The sequence below is a fragment of the Nannobrachium achirus genome (genome assembly GCF_963921795.1).
Source record: "Nannobrachium achirus genome assembly, chromosome: 11".
Classification (NCBI taxonomy): Eukaryota; Metazoa; Chordata; class Actinopteri; order Myctophiformes; family Myctophidae; genus Nannobrachium; species Nannobrachium achirus.
This window is the reverse complement of record NC_137820.1, coordinates 12,060,733-12,082,151: the sequence shown is the minus strand read 5'-3', so window position 1 is coordinate 12,082,151 and position 21,419 is coordinate 12,060,733. Positions and strand designations below refer to the sequence as shown.

General features: G+C 41.8%; 2 protein-coding genes across 12 annotated transcripts in view; both read right to left on the bottom strand.

Annotated features, from left to right (window-relative positions):
* The window catches only part of LOC308294753 (CCR4-NOT transcription complex subunit 1), a 50,809-nt gene extending 42,274 nt beyond the window's left edge, over positions 1-8,535 (bottom strand). For 10 of the 11 annotated variants that reach the window (XM_080737583.1, XM_080737580.1, XM_080737578.1 and 7 more), the window contains exons 1-7: positions 8,162-8,535; positions 5,533-5,830; positions 4,328-4,435; positions 2,614-2,712; positions 584-652; positions 441-495; positions 82-285 (exon numbers count right to left, since the gene is read on the bottom strand). In XM_080737583.1, the coding sequence (XP_080593709.1) occupies positions 82-285; positions 441-495; positions 584-652; positions 2,614-2,712; positions 4,328-4,435; positions 5,533-5,634 (637 nt within the window). In that variant the 5' untranslated portion in view covers positions 5,635-5,830; positions 8,162-8,535. The remainder of the gene's footprint in view (positions 1-81; positions 286-440; positions 496-583; positions 653-2,613; positions 2,713-4,327; positions 4,436-5,532; positions 5,831-8,161) is intronic. The other variant, XM_080737579.1, reaches the window with a different exon arrangement.
* A 1,534-nt stretch (positions 8,536-10,069) lies between these two features.
* On the bottom strand, positions 10,070-15,270 carry LOC308293529 (DNA-directed RNA polymerase II subunit RPB4). Its single transcript, XM_080736096.1, has 4 exons — positions 15,111-15,270; positions 13,509-13,689; positions 11,932-12,027; positions 10,070-10,558 (listed from the first exon to the last, which is right to left on the bottom strand). Exons 1-4 carry the CDS (start codon positions 15,187-15,189, stop codon positions 10,480-10,482), a joined length of 435 nt encoding a protein of 144 aa, XP_080592222.1. The 5' UTR covers positions 15,190-15,270; the 3' UTR covers positions 10,070-10,479.
* Between the last annotated feature and the right edge of the window lie 6,149 nt (positions 15,271-21,419).

The window sequence follows — 21,419 nt, the reverse complement described above, 5'->3', positions numbered from 1 at the left end:
TGGCACTGTCCCAGTTACTCCACTATTGTGACAATCACCATATGTCTGGCCCCAGATGGTCCCCACAATATTAAAGCGTACCTCTGCACAGTGTCTTGAGGAAGGCGTCAATCTGCTCTTGGCCTACACCACTAGCTCCCTTCTGGCCAAATATCAGATGGGAGAGGAGCAGGTGCAGGACCTCTATCGCAATGTCCTGGAAGCCACCTTCCTGGTTTCCTCCAAGATCTGCGTCCACGTACGACCGCAGGAGATCCGGAAGCTTCTGCTTTATGAATTGCGCCGCTAAGAACAAAACACACATTTCAGAGGTTTTATCAATAATTACGTGTTTTGGCATATCTGTATTCTTTTTCTGTTCATTACCATAGAAAAGGTTTTGTCATTGAATTTTTAGATAACGGCTCCAATTTGGATACCTAATTCTTTTGATTACTTACCAAAACCTCGTAGGTCTCCGTTGGAAGAATTCAGCAAAGCAAGGCCAAATATCACCTGGTGGGTGAAAAAGGTTTACTATATTAGATTGCTCTCAATTGTTGAAGGTTTCTCTTTCAAAATGATTACCATAAAGCTGGCTTACCTCTTGGACCTTGCTGAGCTTAAGAACTTTACTCAACTGAGTAAATAAGTGTGTCGACGGTTTTAAACTCTGAAAGATGAGATTCAGGCAAAGTGTGAATTCTCATTCATACATTCAAATACACAATAAGGTTTATTCTACTAGTTACAACTAGGTATTTTTAGAGGGGACATTTTTTTTTCATTGCACAAACAGAGCTCCTTTGAGCCGCATCCTGCATCTGTCAAGCCCGGGTTGAGGGTTGTTTTGGGGAGCGTAAGCAAAAGCAGTTGTATAGTGCTTGAACCCATGACGACATCAATTCACAAAGCTTAATTTAACAAAACCATGGCTTAGTGCAGGCTGTCTGACTGCCTTATGGCCCTGCTACACCAGACACATACAATTCACGGCGCGGAGCGAGGCAGGGTGCAGTGGTTTACCTGCTACAACAGCTGTATTTCTGTTGTGTGGGAGCCACGTTGTCACGGATACTTTCCAACCGTGCAACTTTTAACGGTGATTTTACATTTTAGGAGACTTTCCAACAGTGAAACTTTCCAACTGTGACTTTATCAAAACAGAGAATAAAGGGACACAAAATCAAGACAAAATGTCATGTGCTGATGATGGGTGTCAGACAGGGAAAACTGTTATTACGCATTACATATTTTCTTTAAATCCACATTTCACTTGGTGTTGCCCAATGCTGTACTCAGAATATACAATAGTTTTAAAATTCAAACTGATTTCGAAATTGAATGTGTTGCCTCACACACATAAGAAATGTCACAGATTCTCTTTTCTCAAACTGCAGTTTCTCTTCTCTTGCTAGCATATATACACATTAGAAAATAGTGCTGCACCACAAATTTAAGATTATCCTGCCAGAGGGAGTTAGGCACTTCCATGATTATTTTACAAACATGTCATACGGTTATATGTTCAGCCACGGTATATACAGTAGGCAGCCATATTCTCAACACATTTCAAATATCTTTGCATGGTGATGTTTAACTGTTTTCAATGCAGCGAGTCCCCAGCACACATGTTGGTCTTTCTGTCCACGTACTGTAAATGGATTTACAAACGTCTATCTCAGATTATTTTCCCGGATGCTTTTTTTTCTACGGACCCCAACTAATTATAGATGATTGTGGATATGTTATTTTCTTCAGGGGAAAGAAGAGAGACAAGGCTTTCAAACGTCACCTCTTTTGTTTACACCCGTGTTGGAACAAAAAGGTTCTGTGGATCTTCAACGGTTAGTCAAAACACCCGAAATCGCTGGCAAGGGGAGGCTAGACGATGTTTCAACTGTGGCAGTTAAAGTTTATTAAAATGTATAATAATCTTTCTTGTTCACAATGTAGCATACATATTTTACTATATAAATGATCTTAGTACTGCGGAAAGCTTGAATGAATATTTCAGTCCGCAAAGGTAATGGCTGTACTGATCACAAATAAGAACGTGACTCCTCCATCTAATTTGTAATGTCCAACACACCTGTACAGCTTGCTCCTCTGAGAACCATCCGGAAATACTAAACTAGTTTGAAATTATCAGGGCAAAAAAACATTCGGAGGGTTTAAGATTCTTGAGAGCTATATTTTCATCCATGCCTTACCCCTTATGCCTAAACTTCTTTGCCATTTTTTACCATTTTGAAAAACATTTAAATAGCCGATCTACCATCGTCACGTTATGAGCATGTAGATCAGTTATTTGAAATATTTAAAAATGGCAAAAGACTACGCAACATCTGTGACAAGTGTAGCACCATCACCCGATTATACTATAGTGGAGGCGGCAGACGTGTCGCGGCGCTCTACTCACATGTCTGGTGAAGCAGGGCTGTTTAAGGTGCAGTATAATACCACCAAAAGCAACAGCTCAACAAAGGTTATTTTGTGCAAATTTGAACTGCACCATGGGGGATGAATTACGTTTATTATTTAAAACCAAAATAAAACAATTTATTTTATGGCAAAATAAAAAGAAACAGCATTCTTAAAATGATCTACACGATCAATCAGACTGCCTCTTACCTTCTGGTAGTGCAATGGATTGTCGATGGCGTAGCAGAGAGTGGAGATAAAATTTGGCTTTGAGATCAGCGAAACACACTCCTGGATCAGAAACTGTGTCTTGGGCAAGATGAAAAGTGAGAATGTAGGGTAGAGTAAGGGAAACAAAATCAAAAACGGTAAGTTACAAAAAAGAAACATCAGGACAATCATACGCTAAAAAAAAGTCTGTCATCGGGCATACATTCTTTACACTAGTTCAGGGGTCTTCAACCTTTTAAGGCCAAGGACCCCTTGGTTGAGAGAGAGATGAAGCAGGGACCCCCACAACCTTTTCATAGATTCCATATAGTTTAATAGTTTGACAGCACTATCATAAGTGTATTTTGTATTCGTGTCGATTTGTGTTTTCAGATATTTAACCACTTGAACCGTCAATACTTAGATAACTTGACCTTTCACTCCGTACTTAGTAGGCTCTTTTCACCCTCTACACCAAACCTCTTTGCCAAAAATAGCTGATCTACAAGCTTGTAGATCTGCTATTTTTGGCTGAAGTTCTCAGAATATGGACGCTAGGGTTCAAGTGGTTAATATAAAAAAGGAGAAAAAAGGTTTCTATTACACAAAGATTTGGAGGACCCCCTGTAGTAACTCTGAGGACCCCCTAGGGGTCCCGGACCCCCTGTTGAAGACTTATGCACTAGATGATGCGAAAGGATGTTTGACATCATCCTCATTGTATGCAAACTGACTGTACCGACATTTGTCATTATGAGAAGTTAGGGGGAATCCCCCCAAAAAAGAATCTTCCAACTACATTTAAAGCTGCAATCCTCATTGCAGTTAAAGGGGAAGTTTGTATTGTAAAGTACAATGTGATGAAATCACACCGTTGTACTTTACAATACAAACCCCAAAATCAATCCTCTAGTTCTAGGCAACACAGAAGGGGGGGAACTTTTTTTCTATTTCTACACAACTCCTCTAAGGTATATTAATGACATGTCAATATTGAAAAAGGGTGGTCTTTCCCTTTAATAAAAATAATGTGGTCCTCCTTAGGGGGGTGGGCAATATGGAAAATACAATATCACGATATTTTTCCAACCGGTATCACGATACACAATCTTATCACGATTCTTTTTCATGTTGGTTTACAACCACCTACAAGGTAACAAAAACTAAAAGAAAAATATCCTTTTGGGAGGTATACATTGACCCTTACAAGTATATAACTCTGACAGTATACAAATGAAACCTAGTATAGTATCAGAGCTAAGGGGAGTCCTTGACATTGTAAAGTTTGAAAACTACTGATTTACACCAAAATGTAGATTTAAATGAATTCTGCAATCAATCTCTGTATTAGAAAAAAAGCATAGAGTGGAGACATTGTATCGTCTCAACGATATTTATCATATCGCCCACCCCTAGTCCTCCTATCCTTCCAGTGAGAAATTAAGACCCAGGTATCAGGTTGGGTAGGACAGCAGGGTAAATTTGCCATGCCTGAAGCAAATAAGCCCAATATCCTTTGGCCATGTGCAGATTTCCTCTGGTGAGTGACAGATGTGTGGTCTCCCACGAGGGAGACACAGGTTAGACTCCCTGGTAATACATTAAATTATAGCTACAATTCCCTCTCCATTGGAAGAAAAATACATTTATAACACATACGGATTGCAGCTTTAAAGACAATTATTCCCACTAATCATTTTGTTCCTAATCTTACCTGATGGAAGTCCTTGCCACTGCTTTTACCATCGCCACTAAAATCCACATGGGAGAAGAGACAGCGTAGTAGATGCCTGTCTGCCTCAGGACCGTGACGATTCACAATCTGAAATGACAGATGAAAAACATCAGTGTGTATGTCACAAGCATGGCATTCAAGAATAGAGATAAGCGATATTACAATAAGCGATATTATCGTTTATTGTGATTAAAAAAACACCCACGATAATCGTATCGTGGAGATTTCATATCGTCCTCCGTCATGCACTGGGATCAATTCACCTTTTATTTGCAGAGCTGCCTGGTAAAACGTACTAATATAATATTATAGTATTAGGGTTGGAGGCGGTAACCGCCGTACCGCGGTAGACCTCGTCATTGTGCTTACCGCGGTAAAAAGACTAAAAAAAGGTCTATTTTTTATTGGAAAACAAGCGAGTTTTAAAACGGGGGAGAAGCGAGGACCGCATGCGCTCCATGCCGCTCTGCTCTGGGCCGTGTACCACACGTTGGAAGCCACATACGTCACTCAGACAGACCTGCACACAGTGCAGGACAGTAGAGTACGGAGCAAAACTCTATGACGGAGCAGCATAAACTTTCTCTGTAATCCACTCGACACAAGGATGTTAATACATAACTTGTGTTGTGGCATATCTTTTTTTATTCATGCGGATTACTGGCAGAGCGCGGGCCGCGTGGACTAAAACCGAAAATGAAACTATTTTACTTTTTCCACCGCGTCGCACATTGTGCCCCGTCCAGCGGCGCGTCGGCGATTTTATAACCTTTTCTGTCAAGTCTTGTAACTAAAACCTGTATATAGCAGCACTCAATCACTGCGATTTGAGAGTTGAGACGTGACGTGAGTTTACAGAATCACTGTACACGATCTGACTACCCTTCCTCTTCTGGTTTGTTCACACAGCTGTTTGTGTCTGAAAAGCCCAAGTAGCTAGCCTACGTTACTATGGTAACCCGACAGTGCAGATCTAAAAGCTCAGAACGCGTCGCGGATGCGATGTGTTGTGAGCTTGTAGATCTGCTCCTTTGAAAGCCAGACCCGCTGTGCTGTACGGAGAAGTATAACTCGGGCAGTCAGGCTGTGTCGCCTCTCCACTGTGGAGAGGCGACTTTTGGGAAGATGATTGCAATATTCTTATCGCCGAACCTTAATTAATAGATGTCATTATTGCTACTCACATGCTGTATTTCCTGCTGGCTGGCTCTGTAGTTTTTCTTTGTTAAATTGTCCACCAGGTAGCTGATTTGAGACAAAGCCAGCGAGAGCGAGTCAAGATTCATTGCTGGTTGGGGCGGAAGCAGGCGGCCGTGCCCGGCGCAAAATCACCATTATTCCCCTTTAGGTCACTTCAGTGATAGGTTACTTCTGCTCCCCCCCCCCCCAAAGGTGTGAAATATATAAAATTCCAGATGAGTGTAAACTCTCAGTGGCTCCAAGTGCAGGTAGAGTCCCTCAGTTTACCATCAAGTTCAGCATCTGTAACATAAAAAATATGTAGACATGTCAAATTATCGCAAGACAAGGAAGGCACTTAGACGCAAAACTAAGCAAAGCCATCAACAAATCTGTCAAAATACAAATCGTTAATGGACAATTTCACCACTTTCTAACCTATCTTCCTATAATTGGTCTTCACTCATGTGAAAAACCGGCTGCGGACGGCACACATCAAAACAGCCGCCACCCATTATTTTCAATAAACATACCCAAATCGGCGGCGTCAGACACGGGCAGGCGCGCGTTCACGCCTCGCCCGCTGCTCCGATACGCCACTGTTCCATTTCCAGGCGCTGCCGCGCGGTGAAAAATGTGCACAGCCGATGTGTTAGGAGAACTGTGGGCAGTTCAGAAACCCGCCTACCAGTGACATCCACACAATTTTTTTAAACAAGTTTTTTTTTTAATATTTCGATTTTTATTTTAGCGAGAACAATGGCTTCTATTATAGCATAGTAACTTTTCAGGAATAGAAAGCCTGCAGTTTCTATAAGCTTGGATTCCCCATTGATGATGTCACTGGTAGACGGGTTTCTGAACTTCCCACAACCCTCCTATGATACTCATATGAAAGAAAAAAAGAACTGTGATATTTTATTATGAACATAGTGATAAAGCCCTTTGAACTGAATTGATATGAAGATAGGTTGAAAGGTGGTGAAGTTGTCCTTTAACTTTGTTAACTGCTACACACAGACACAACGACGACAAGCTGGAGCGATTGGAGAACAAAATTATGCTGGTTGTTTGTTAGCTAACAAAGAAAGAGCCAGCTAATGGTGCGGTCGGTGCATCTCTGGCACCATTATTAGCCTAGCTCTTTCTGCTATAGCAGCAATTGCGGAAAGGAACCCGACATAAGCTGGTGGAGGTGCGGGACCGAAGTATCCCACCGTACCTCAACTACAGCCACAGGTTCCGATACATTAGGTCGGGACTCGGGACCCATTTGTGTGTCGCGGACAGATTTTTAAGGGTCTCTTTATCCCTACACGTTGTTAATAATTATTATCATTTCAAAACGTTTAAACAAAAAAAAAAACATTCCCAAAGATCTTCCATCTTCCATAAATTAGAAAACTTAATGTCCTAATAAGTAGTGAAATGTTGTGAGCTTGTCTATTTTCAATAGCTTGGGTCCCCAGACAAATGTTTAATTTCTATTTTGGTTCACAGGCTGAAAAGTTTGGTACACTATCCACTGAGACTTCGCAACACTTTTTACAGGAATTGCAATGAATGAACAAACACGGCGCGGAGTTAACGTTAGCCGAGGAGGTCATGATCATGCTAACAAAACAACGGTAGCTGAGCTGACATGATGTCAACATCAGACATGGGAACCTTTACAGCTGTCACTACACAGTACACGGTGTCTCCGTTATGGGATCGATCAACCATCATCATAGACAGTAATAACAATAACCCCAATAACGACCACACACATCCCCACCGATCTGGAGGTCCAGATCTTTCATCTAAACGCTAGCCAACACACACATTACCGTTAGTGGTTCACTTCTTCCCGGGACAGTTTAATAACAGCGCTTGTGCGCTTGAAAACAACACTCGTTTCATTGCATTAAGTGGTAGATAGATGGAACTGTGGTTAATCTGTTGGCCAACTGGTCAGCTGGGTCATCGGTAACGTTATAAATCAGGCCGTGAACCCCACACCACACGGCCGCGAGCATTGCGGTTGGCATATTAGCTTAGCAAGCTAACGTTAGTCATCTCTTCTGTTCTAGTATGAGCCCCGACTATTCTATGCAACAGCTAAGCTAACGGGACGGTGTCAATACTATTATTCCAACCCCTCTGCTAACGTTAGAGAGCCTATAGTTCAACAACGTCCACGTTACAACGACTTCTGACGCTCAGTAAATGCGTAGGAAAACAGTCTTCAAGTTCACTCATGCTGAAATATTATAGTCTTTATTAGTCTTCACACTAGCCGAAATATTAACCTAGCATCGTAAGGGCCATGCACACTTACTGATCACTACGACTAACTATACAAAATATAGTTGTACAATCGTTCTAAGCCAAGTGGACGAAAACTTTGTTCACACCAACAATAAAACGGTGGAATATATAGATAGTTATTGTCATCTTTATAGTTATGGTGCCCAGTGGGAACGGGGCTTTAACCGATACGACATGACATTTCCCTCCCAGCACATAGACGTGTCCCCCACCGCTGTGTAGCTAACCACGGCCTCATTGCTTGCACAGCTGCTTCTGAATATTACATGGACGAACTGTCGTCCGTTCCGTTTGGATTGGATGCGTGAGTGCGACATAACTCACCGTGCTTCCAAGAAGGTGATTTAGATGTTCATCCCTTCGCGATCGCTTCACTAAACTTGACGAAAAACAAAGGGTCGCTCTGCCTACTAACAAGCCTCTGTTTGATTTTTTCAAAATAAAATGGCGACCGTCACCGCCACAGCAGCGCGCTCACAGTGCTAATGCACGAGTCCATGCTCGCGACACACACACACAAATGGATCACACTGAACTTAGTCCTAACCTAGACTAGTTAGTTAATTGCTTAATTGCAAATACAAAAATAATAACCTATATTATGCTCTTCAATGTGTCCAACCGGCCCTGGGATTATCCTGACATCAATTCTATATTGACTAATTATATTGATTAAAAAGGGCCAATATCAAATAGGAAACTAAACTTCATGTCGGTAGAAGATGGGGAGGTACTGTGTTGGTGCAAAGTCTATCAACCTATGTTAATGTGCAAAACAACTATCCGAGTGGATATTGGATCCAGCAGAGACCTCTATTGGCTCAAACTAGGTATAGCAATGGTAGGCTACAACCCAACATTTTATTATAGTCTATATATCTATAAACACTGTATTTAATGGATAAGAAATCAATTAAATTGCACAATTATTTAATTGTGATAAAGCTTTTACAGTATGCAACAAATTAGCTTCTACAAATTAGCTTTTAAATGTGAATATTCAGATTATGCCGTCTAGCTGTATTGTTTTAAAATCATTACTGTGAATGAAATACTGTAACAAAAGTAAAGATATTTACCTCATTTTCTTTCCATTTAATGTTTGCGCCATTGATGACCCTGTGGATCTTGGGACACTAGATGGCGCGTGTGACCAGCCTCTTCCATTAGAAGACCATGGTCTGACTCTATAGTTTTAACTGAGGTGTGTCTTTGTCTCTGTTTTTATGTTGAAATGATACCAATAGTGGCACTATAATTTTGTTGAATGGTTGCATACAACATTGGTACTCAACATTGTCAGGCCACGATCCCCCCAAAACAATCATTTGAAACTTGGGAGCACTTGATCTACTACAAGGTCACAACGCCAACAACCTTGTAGATCGGCTATTTTCAAAAATGTTTGCCCCTTATATTATTTGACAATTTGGCCAATATTTGACCATTTTGATGACTATTGATGCAGTAATGGTCTTATTTCTCTTTTCTTTAGGTATTAGGTCACTTCACTGTCATCTGGGAACCCCCCAAAATCATATGGGGACCCTGACCCACATGTTGAGAACAATTGGCATACAATGACAATACAAAGGGATTCTGATTCTTATGACGCTCCCCAATGAAGCATTGATTTCAGAAGGGACTCATAGGGTAGGTTCACACTGCCAGTTCAAATCAGATTTTTTGCCTATCCAGTTTGGAATCATATTGGTTTAATCAAGTGTAAACAGACAAAAGAGATCTCCTATGTGGTTTGAAATATGATTCACATCTGATTTAAGAAGTGTCTCAGTCTGGAGACACTGACACTGACTGAAGCCTGTTTTATACTTCATTGTATGATGATACTGATATGAATAGAGCTATTTAACACTTATTTTTAAAACAAAATATAACTTTTATGCCCCATTTCATACAAAAGTACAAAAAAAACATATACAGGTAATGACAAGGCATGCCCAAAATAGGGATTGAACGTGTAACCAAAAATAGCTCACAATGAGCTTTCAGATCGTCTATTTTCAGTCCAAGCTACAAAGTATAAATCAGGCTTTTTACTGTTCATACTGTTTGAATAAAAACTGCAACAAGTCAACAACTACGAAAAAGTCTTGTTTATTGGCAAAACAATAGAAAAAAGGAAAGCTGTTGAAAGCTGAAAGTTGTATATTTGTGTTTTTCGAATTGTTTTTGCACAGTGCACGCACACGCACGCTCATGGCACGTCCACACACAAATGATCATCAGGATACGTAATGCACCAGCCTATTGGAGCATTGACCCCTTACCTTTCACACTTGAGCAGCTAACGTCCTGCGTTTAGGTCTGTCCCATTGGTTAGTGAGTGTCTCTACCGGGTGAGAGTACAGCATTTCTGAACCATGAATCTGAATTGAACACCTTGAGCTCGTGACAATCGCGAACGCCTCTTCCCGGTTATTCTCTTAACGTGGGAGAGGATGGGGGTCAATGCATCTGCCTCTGACTGTTTGCACGCGCCCTCTCACACACGTTTAGTTTCTCCAGGTGTGGAAGTAGTACAACCAGAGAGGAAGTTGTTATTGTAACCGGTTGTAGAGTTTTGGGTTGGAATGAAAACGTCAGGGGTTCAAGAGGAGGAGCTCAGGGGTCGAAGGTCATCAATACTGGAAACTTCTCTTGGTCTGGATGTCGTCCAGGATCTGCTGTAGTTCCTCGTCCTCGAAGCGTCCCTCTAAACTGAGGAGCACATGAGGAACACTGGATTACTCACTGCTTCACTTTGATTGATAACAATGTACACACCTCACCTCTTTTTATTTCGTCTCTGTTGGGTGGAAACCTCATTATGTCCTAAACTGCTACTTTTTTAGGATTCAGATAAAAAGGCAAAAACAGCAGATCTTCAAGTTCAAACGTGTCACTTCGTGTCACGTTGAGTTTGTACTGTAGATCTGTCAACTTTGTTGTTTTTTCCCCCCGGTAAGTTAATGCCCTACTACAGTATCACACAAAAGTAGAAAAAAATAGTCGATCAACAAGCTCACAACTGTTCACAGTTTACATTTAGAATTGTTTTGGGGGGTAAATTGAAAGTGGTCAAGTGTGTCTGTGGGTTTCATAAATATTGAACCAAATGAATAGTATTAACAAGCCTGTGACTAAATAATAAATACATTGGATCCATAGGAAATATTTTTTTTCCATTTCCTGAAAATAGGTTTTGCACCAGGCAGCGATGATATGCTAAAAGAACGATAAATGAAGGAACAAGAATGTCCACACCTGCGTATCGTTGCTGTAGGGCAGAAACCGCTTAATCTCTATATTCTAAACTTTTGTGTTGTTTTTTCCCCATAAATTAATGCCCTACTTGATCATACTACCGTGTCAAACAAAAGCATCAAAAGTAGCCGATTCAAAAGCGATGCGTTTTGAGCTTGTCGATCTGCTGCTTTTTCTATTTCTTAATTTGAAAAGTAACTGTTTTGGATGAGGTTTCCACTTTCCACCTGACAGAGACGATATGATGTAATAGTCTAAAGATCAGGGTTCCCACACATTCTTACCAATTAATTTCCAAAACTTTTCCAAAACTTTTCCAGAATATTTAAACCATTTTCCAGGCCTATTTAAGTCATTCAGCGCAATAATGAGTCTCTTAGTCCTTTGAGTAATACCCAAAGCAAAAATAAAGCATATAGTCCTAATGGTATTATGGATAAAATAAAGCATAGAATGGAACCAAATGGACCTGTGCAGACAGTTATGACAGCCGTGTATGTTTGCATCAAGCGACAGCTGCAAGCACCCGAGGGGTGCAAGCCTATAGAACTTCTAGTTGCATACATTAGGCTGCAATCACGCAATACGTTCGGCGAAAAACTAATTATGTTACATATTTCTCATGTTTTAGCTAAATATTTTCCATGACTTTCCAGGACCCTTGATCAATTCCAAAATATTTCTCTAATTTCAAAATATTTCCAGGAATTTCATGACCGCGGGAACCCTGAAAGATGTTTAAACCTGCTCTCACATACGTGTTTATTTTATCTTTATTTATTTGATTTAACCTGTTTTCCGTCTCCATTATTATCTCACACACACACCTGGGAATGAGAGCCTTGCCCTCCTCGGCTGCCTCAGGACACAGGTTGGCCAAACTGGCCAGCTCAAACTTATGAAGCTTCTTCTGCAGTAGAAGACTGGAAGAGACAACAGCACATGTTAACACAAACCGATACATTAGTCAGGCTCCATTTACGACAGCATAAGATCTGTACATAACTTGTAGTCCAAGGAAACCGTTAAAATTATCCAGTTCATTTTTTACCATGGCTTGGATTGTCTTGGCAGCAGATTTGAACAAGAGACACATAAGTATATTACACCTTTGTTACTGTGTATGTTTCTCCTGAACCGGAACAGGAAAACTGGTGTGCCACCCAGGGCCCGATGTTAAGGGTTGTCCAATGTTCAAAGTCACATTTTATATTGTATTAACACTTATGTTGCAATGATTTTTTCTCTTCAATGTCTCGCGTTGCCATGGTTACCATAGACTTCCATGTAATTGTGCAATTGTGTAAAAAGTGCACGCCCATGCCTAGATGATGCACCACGTGTGTAGATGCTGTTCACAGCTTTCAAACAAAAAAATCCGCTTAGAAATCCGTTCAGGCATTCATGATTTATCAGCCATTATGTTTTCTTCAGATGTAAACAAACATGGCTGCCATGTTTGAAAGAATGAGTTGGTATGGGGGTTAAACATGCAATTTCGCGATCGCGATCATGCCTAATACATTTCTGGAGGTCCAAAAAAAAATTGAAAAAAAAAAAAAAACATTTTTTTTTCAAAAACGGCCCAAACTCGGGAAACTCGGGGTTGGCACAGCGGTAGTACCAATACAAACTCGGGAAACTCGGGGTTGGCACCATATGTGTTAAGGGTTGTCCAATGTCCGCAACATTGTGAGCTTGTAGATTGTCTATTTTGGGCTAGTGACACAGTCAAATTAATAGGCAACTTAAGGCAAGTATAGATATCGGTCAGTTATCCTAACTACTGTATTATCTTGTTTTGTCAGAGCTGCAACACATTTCTGTACTGAAACTAAATGCCACCAACCTGGTTGTGTGGCAATAAAAGTAACTTGTAATGACATCTCGTCTCCACTCACTGGAAAAGTGTATTCCAACACAGCAACTTTCACACAGGAACCCAGTTTATCCAAATGAGGATAAACGTAGTCTTTGGTGGGTAAATTATGAAGACTAATTCGGTAGGAAATACCAACCACTTCTACATACCATCTCAGAGCTGGGCAACAGGTGCAGACTATTTGTTTTTATATTTGGCACATTGGCAGCCTAGAGCATACCCACAGGCTGGTTGTTAGAGGCTTTCAACAACTTGGGATGCCCAAAAAAAGAGGCAAAGGGGCTGGCAAAGTATTGTGGTGTCTCCGCCATAATTGGCAGCCGCAACATTATGGCGGAGAGTGACGCTGCCAACTTATACGGCATAGAGTATTAAGTGACATTCTATTGTATCATGAAGACATACAGTATGCCATGATTTTGTGAATGTAACTTTACTGCACGTATAATATGTGTGTCCTTGTATGCGTCCCCTTTGTGTGGACATAAATACATGGTTAAAGTGTGAGTGTGTGTGTCTGACCTGCGGACACTAGCGATGGTCTCTCTGTTCTTGAAGCGGCTGAATCGTCCCGTGTAGTTCAGTGTCTTCATGAACACTTCGGACAGCTCCTGCTCGTCCTCTGCGCTCTCGTTCTGCTGCTTGCGGTGTTCCAGCAGCATGTGCACCTCAGAGTTTAGCAGCGTCTCTGAACTCTCAAACTCTGCAGCAACACAATTCAATGACGTTATTAATGTCATTTAGACCTGGAACGCATCTGTCATGTTAGATTTGAACCTCTTCAACCATTATTTTATGCTTTAACTAGTGAAAAATAGCAGATATACAAGTTCGCAGCGTGCGCTGAGAGCTTGTAGATCTGCTATTTTTGAAAAATCATGACAATTTGTGCAAGTCTTTGAATAATATAGACACGATTCTATAGTCTTCTAAAGGTTTTTAGAAAATCTCATGTTTCTATCATCAGTGGCTCTCATACTTTTTCATGTCAAGGACCCCCAAAATTATAGGTATTTGGCCACATACACCCCCCCCATCTCAAAATATGTTGTTCCAGGGACCCCCTGTAGCAGAGATTTGAGTTACAAAGATTTTTCAATAAATAGCAAATCTACAAGCTCGCAGGAGGGCACTCAGTGCTGCACTGTGAGCTTGTATATCTGTTATTTTTCAATAGCCAAAGTATAAAATAATGGTCTTAATTGGTTAAATGACATTATTAAGTAACAGATCAAGTTGTAGTATGTCAGATGATTGTTCGGGTCTTTGCTTTCTATACAGCAAGTTGCTGTTCTACATGCAGCCAACTAGTTGAACAATTATATCAGATTTGCTAAGTACATTTAGGCTACGTAAGTAGATAGATACCTTTATTATTCCAAGGTCGCCCAGAGGCAGCACAGCAGTATAAGGATATTTACAAAGTTACAGAGAAGTATAAAAAAAGAATAAAAAAGAACAGAGTACAGCAAGGTACATCAAAGAAAGGGAACGAAGAATATATAGCCTATAGACAAAGTGTAAAAAAAAAACTGTCAATGCTCAACGTGAAACAGCCAGCTTGAGCAAAAAAAGCATCCCTATGCACAACTATCAATACAATACAGTGCCCAAACAAAAGTGTCCATAACAGTCAATGCTACTTAGTGCTACAAGTATCTCACCGCCATGTCAGACACAAGCAAATAGTGTCCAATGGTCAGTACAAGAAAAACAAACTAAAAAAAGAAAAAGTACTGTAGGCCTACTTATTATACAATTGAGGTGTTTCCAATGTCCAATACTTTTACTTCTACTCCTCTCAGAGGTAAATATTGTACGTTTAATCCACAATAGCCTTACATTAATCCTCTCCTGTAGTAGCTTCATAGACGTCATCAAAGCAGAAGCTACTACAGGAGAGGATTAATGTAAGGCTAAATCCACAACAATTACTTGAAAACGTGAATAATTTTACTTAGATTTGGATTATTATTACATTGCAGTATTGATACTTTTACTTTAAATAAAATATGCTAGTACTTTTTCCACCACTGCTAAAAATGGGAATTCTAATCAGCTCAAATAAAAGGCTGAAATCAACCATTTATAAAAGAATCCGTGAATGTAATGTAAATGGATTACCTTTAGGAAACAGTAGCTGTGAAGCATCCTCTTCAACGTCTCCCACATGCGGTGGAGCCGCGCCACCTCCCGTCGCCATGACGACAACAATAAACACTTAAAACAATAAATAAACTATAAACTATAAGTAATATACACTAGTATACAGTATAAACTACAGAATCAGAGTGAGTATAAACACTCATTATAAGTCACGGTGTGCAGCAACGCTCTGCTCATCTAACCATAGCATCTAACTCAATGGTTTTCTGTAAACAAACAACAACACTACCGGGTCAACCCGTTCCTCCTCTTCCGGTGTCAGCGAATTAAAACCGAAATAGCAGATCTACAAGCTCACAATGCGTGGCGATGCGACGCTTGTAGATCTGCTATTTTCAAATTATGCTTTTATACAAATTATACATTTGAAAACTTGTGAAATACAACCACATTCTGCACATTGACTACTACTTTAGTTTGTACTACTGTTGGTGATTTAAGTACATTTTGATGATTACTTTTGTACTTTTAATCAAGTAAATGTTGAATTCCGGACTTTTAATTTTATAACTTTACTTAAATTAGTTACAACAATACCCCCACAGTTGCATCCAGGTGGTTTGTTGATCACCATGGTTACGCTTAGTAGCGTCCAGGTTTGTTGATAAACTCACGCTAATGCTCCCCAATTCTGATTGGCCCACGCCACGTCACGGCTCCGCTACCCAATTCTGATTGGCCGCCGTCCAAATAAAAGAACCCAACGGGCGCATTAAGATTTATTCTGATATTCTTCACCTGGTGACATAGTCGATCTCACAGACAAGAGTTCTTCAGCCTGCGATCATCAACTACCAACCATCCACATCATCCAGCCTTGTTTTAGAAGCAAACTAACAGCCACCACCATGGGTCAGTGTTCTGGGAAACAGCGCAAACCCCGTCCAGATCCACAGTTCATCCAGAGCACCACCGGAGGAGCCACACAACTGCAATCCTGTGTTCAGGAGGTCCATTTCCCTGTCAAGGAGAAGGACTCTGTGCTGCTGCCTCATCCAAGCCTTGGAAACCCTCCTCAGCAGCATTCTACTGGAGGAGCAGTCGCTGTCTGTTCAGCTGAGACTGTCACCAGCATGAAGCCTGCCAACAGCAGCAGAGGCTCACCTCGACTACGACCCACGAGGCCTCCGCCGCCTCCACCCGAACCCCCACGCACCTCCACAACCAGGCTGTCCACCTTTGAAGCCTCTACTGCGCCCGAGGATGCTCTTCTGAAGTCCTCCTCCACCCAACGGCACCACCACTCATTCCCATTCCCGTGTCCTTGTATGAGTCCCATTCCTCCTACTCATCTGACCATCCAGCAGGAGGATGTTATACCCTCCTCTGATGACGGCACTACCAAGGATGGAGACTTTGTACCCCTGTGTCTGCCCTCTATGGCAGAGCTTGAGTTTGAGCTTGAGCACCAATTGGCCTACAGCATTGCTCTTAAAGCTGCTGATGTTAAACTCAATGTGGCGAGGTTAAGTATACAATGCTAAAGTTGCAGAGAGTTAAAAGCCAGGCTACTGGCGTCCTCTCACGCCGACAGTGGTGAATGCTAACCTGGTGTGTCGGAATGGGGATATGTCGGAATGGAAAACCGTTACCACAACCCAGCAACGCAGCAGGAGGTCCCCTGCCTACCACACCACCGGCGCTGCCGACAACTGCTACTGCACTTTGGAGAGATCCAGTTTCTACCAGCAGCCTCTGATGTCCAGGTCCAGGAACAGCATGGCTGCTATACCAGAACACAGCAGCGTGGATGTTCGTTCTATTGGATGCAGAGTGGATGTTCTTCCTACTGGATGCTCTGTGTACAATGGTGACATGTTCATGGCACGGCAGTCACAGAGAGGCCACCACCAGGCCACCCAGCAGGAGCCTTACTTTCACAATGGACAGGTCTGCTACAGCATGAGCTGCAGCTCCGAATCCAGGTGGCAGCCGACCGCTACAAGAAACCCACTGGGGAGGCGCTCGGTGGCGTACAGAACTTGCCTGGTAAACCAGACCGAAAAACAACACCCCCTGGCGGTAAGTGTGTGATAGAGTCTGGCAACGCCAGGCAAGTACAGAACATCTTAAGACTTTGGCCAAAAAATGCTCTTACTATTAAATAGTAACAGATACTAGGCCTACATGTAAATATTATATTATATTATTCCTTGACTTAGTTGTTGTTTTCAATACAACTTTCACATTTTCTTCAATACAACAAATTAATTTCTGTAAATATTTCTGTAAATAAATACTTCAAAAGTTCTGAATATAAAACTACTTTTGTTCTTGTGTTCTTTTTCTGTTATTGGGTTATTTGTGGAAATAATGGTATTTCATTTCAAATGTCCAGTTTTTAAGAAATAAATTGTTATACAGATTTAACCAATCTGTATGGTAAAGTATGCTAATACAATACCAGTGAGACACCTAAGGGAGAATAGCAACCTCGCCCCAAAGGGCCATGATTTGGCTATCTGTCCAGTGATGTATATCGGACCAGTTACCCATATATGGAGACCCCTGGTACCCAAGATATTCACAGATATGGGCTTAATATTTATCAGGGACATCAGGAATCTCCGTATATGGGCATAAAAGGGATTTGGTTCCCCTGGCATCACAGGGATCTCCATATATGGGCATAAAAGGGATTTGGTTCCCCTGACATCACAGTGATGTCAGAGCGTGAGAGTCAGCGTGATGCCAGAGTGGCAAAACCATAGACGTAAAAAAGAGTACACGGACGGACGGACGGGCAGACACGGACAGTCGGACATGCCGTTTCTCATAGTAAACTGCAACCTTAGGTCACAACAAGAATAGTTGCCTATTTATGCTTCTAATATTCAAGAAGGGACTACTAATTTAAACAAGAATAATTGCCATTGGAAGATTGATAATGTGCTTTTTCTATCTTTACTCCAAGAGTTGTCTCTAAAGAGTAAATCCTTAAACTCACAAATCTTTTTGTGAGTATTGCAATCTCCTAATCCACTGCTTGCTCTTAAATCAGTTTTATCTTGGAGTTCTTTAATAGAGGTTATTCATAGAGGTCTATACATTATATATGTTTTACACACACAATCTAAAAGAATACATGTTTTGGTTATATATTTTATTCTTTTCATAGATCTGTAACCGATCTATTGTAGCTGAGCTACAAGCTTACAGCGCATCGCACTGCATTGTGTTGTGAACATGAAGATCGTCTATTTTTGCAGAATGTTGTGTTTGCTGACATGACATGACATGACATGCCCAGAATAGGGACGCTAGGTTTCAAGTGGTTGAATAAAAATTCATAAAAATCACTATTGCCCCAAGCATCAGGTTGGTTTGCATTTGTCATCTTTTGTAGAACCAGTGTATTCCAGTGTCTTTGTGCAACTTTCAACCAGTGTGTGGTGCAGTGGCGTCAGTTCAGCAAAAGCTAGGGTATGGCAAAGATGGGAGTCCTCATCGCACGCCCGTAGTAGTAAATGTGCCACAATTAAATAATGCATTGAGCCTGTGCAGCTGACCTGCAGAACCTGGGAATATACCATTTTGTCAAGATGGGAAGAATACAAGTATGGAGAATATAATTATAATACCTTGTTAAAGTGACCATTTTGTTAACCCCTGCCATACCCAATTGACGCCCCTGGTGCGGTGGTTATTATATGTGGGACTGTGGCTTGACCTTTGAATAAGCCTGAATAGATTAGAATGGACTGTGTGTGCATGAAGAACATCAAGTCTTCCTCAGTCAACCCTCAGTGCAACACATTGTGCAACATTTGTAGCTCAACCACCTTGTTGTGAGCTGGGACATTTCTCTGGGTCCAGTACCAAAATTCAGGAGCAGTGGGTTCCTGACTGGCTCTCCTAAAGGGATCACCGTGGGTTTGTTGGGCCTCGTCCTCACGGAAGACACAGGCTGGGGCGCCAACCCATACTGTTCCCGGGTGCCGTCTACATTCCGGCTGTCACCCGTCTCTCCAGTCTATTCCTATGAGTCACTATAAATAGAATAACTATAACAAAAACACTGGGACGTAAGTCAGGACTTGATCAACACCGGCTGGGTCACCTGGATGAGGGGTATGAGTATGATTTTGCGAAAGTTCAGGCTACATCACTGTTGATACGTCCCAGGTGAATCCATGTGATGTTTTTTCATTTTAATAAAAGGTAATAGGGAGTAGAGGTGGGTTAAAGTGGGTGCAGATGGGTGAAAGTGGATGGAGGTAGGTCAGGGTGGGTGAGGTCTTCTTTCTTTCAAGTTCAATCTTCCATGTTTCTATGGCTTATAATGCATATTGCTTAACTTCTGTGTGCCTTAAGCCTCGATCAGAGTCTGCGGTGAAGAGCTATCCACCCCAAATTTAGATGGAAAGCTTTCCACCTCAAGTCAGAAAATAAGTGAAGGCCATATAGTCAGTCACGGATTCACTGTGACTGACTGGTCTAGATCGACCAATCAGTGAACGGGGGGAAGAGCCGATCTGTCTGATAGTAAAAACAGAGAGATGTGTCGGGACTCGCGGTGGAAAGCTCTTCACCGCGAGGAATGGCGTAACGTTGTAGTTTCATGACTCAAAAAGACTAGGAGCCGACTCTGATCGAGGCTTAAGTCTATAGATTGGCCCCATTATTGCTGCTTGCAGCTATATTTTATTTGGTGTTTTTAACTTGTTGCATTGCTGTAATTTAAAAAATGTCATTAGAATATTCAATCAATCGATACCCTTACCTTATCGTGAGTGACTGTATGACTCATTGTCAAATGCCTTCCAGACAGAGCTCATCTGGCAGCCACATTCAGAGCATTCTGCATTCCTTATCTCCTTTGTCAACGTGTTTACATTGTAGGGAGGGAGGAGTTGGCATATGTTTCAGCCTCCCTGCGCCATGAACCGATTCAAACACAAACAACATGACAGGTTTACCTGGTTAAAATCTTTTAATAGGTGCCTCACAAAATCGAACTGAAACAGAATCAGAATGTTAAATATTGTTGACAGCGCCACATAACTAAAGTAACTAATGTATGGTTACGCCCGGGATTCAAAGTTAAACCCGAGTATTGGTTAAGATGTTGGACTCATGCGTTACATAATAATAATGTTGCATTATATTATTTTTAAATGGCGTATCCTCGAGGTCGCTTTTCGCCCTTGGGCGTCTTACTGGTAATACCGTCGTTCCAGAATTGCAGCAACATAAGACAAGAACAAAAGATCTTCGCCAGGCCTGCACACATACCCAGGGCTGTGTCAGTGGGTGGGTTCCATGTCATTTTACCTAACCCTAACCTCAGTAAAACGCACTGGTGAATGCTAACCTGGTGAAATGCTAACCTGCCGACGCTGGTGAATGCTAACCTGGTGAATGTTAACCTGGTACGACCAGTGGGAGGTCGAACCAATGCTCAGTCCCTGTGTCGGTGGGTGCAGTCGCCAGGCCCAGGACACAAGGAAGCTGCGGTGCAAATGTTTGTGTCTGTGACCAGAGGCGCCAAGTTTTGTCCACGCCGCGGGGGGCTGAAGCCATATCGAGCGCTACCCCCTGCCCGTTTGCATACATGCAAATAGGCTATAGGACCGCTCCGCGGGGTGCTGCATCCCTGGCACCCACAGACTTGCCGCCTATGTGTGTGACACCCCACCCCAGTGATTCTGAACCTTTTCTGAATCAGGGCTGACAAGAAGCTGAAAGAAACACGTGAAAAGCTACTTAATACAGCTGACAGTTGGGTGGGCAACATGCATTTTCAGAGCATGCGTTTATGCTTAATTGCGGATCAATGGAACTAACATTTAGTTCCTATTTATGTCATTTTCTCCATGAAAACGACATTTTCGACATGTTGGAAAGTAACATCATTTAAATATTAATCTTATTATTTTTGCCAATTGGTTGGGGGCCCACACTTCACTTGCAATATCCTCATGGCCCACCAGTGGGCCTCAGCCCCACAGGTCGAGAATCACTGGCCTAGGGCTACATAATGTAGGCCTACTGTTTGGCGGCGGCCTCACACTGTACTCAGTATAATTTCGTTGACATTGAGTGATGAAGTGATGTTTTAATGGGACAGTTTGGAGCTGCGTGTCATGATGAGGGGATTAAGAGATAGACGATAACATAGGTCTACTCTGTGTCTGCCTCGGGGTAGGAAGGGGTGGGACCATGATGGGTGGGACTCATGCGGGTTGGGATCGGACTGAACCAATAAGAGTGTAGTAGGTATTTGGTACTAGTAGCTAACTGAACGAGTTACGAGACAGTTACTAG

Bases quoted from the DNA above. Each gene is read 5' to 3' on its own strand.
- LOC308293529 (XM_080736096.1), bottom strand. From the start codon at position 15,189: ATGGCGACGGGAGGTGGCGCGGCTCCACCGCATGTGGGAGACGTTGAA. The intron at 12,028-13,508 runs GTCAGACACACA...TGTCTCTTCCAG, and splicing joins ACCATCGCTAGTGTCCGCAG to TCTTCTACTGCAGAAGAAGC. The intron at 10,559-11,931 runs GTGTGTGTGTGA...TGTGCTCCTCAG, and splicing joins GGCAAGGCTCTCATTCCCAG to TTTAGAGGGACGCTTCGAGG.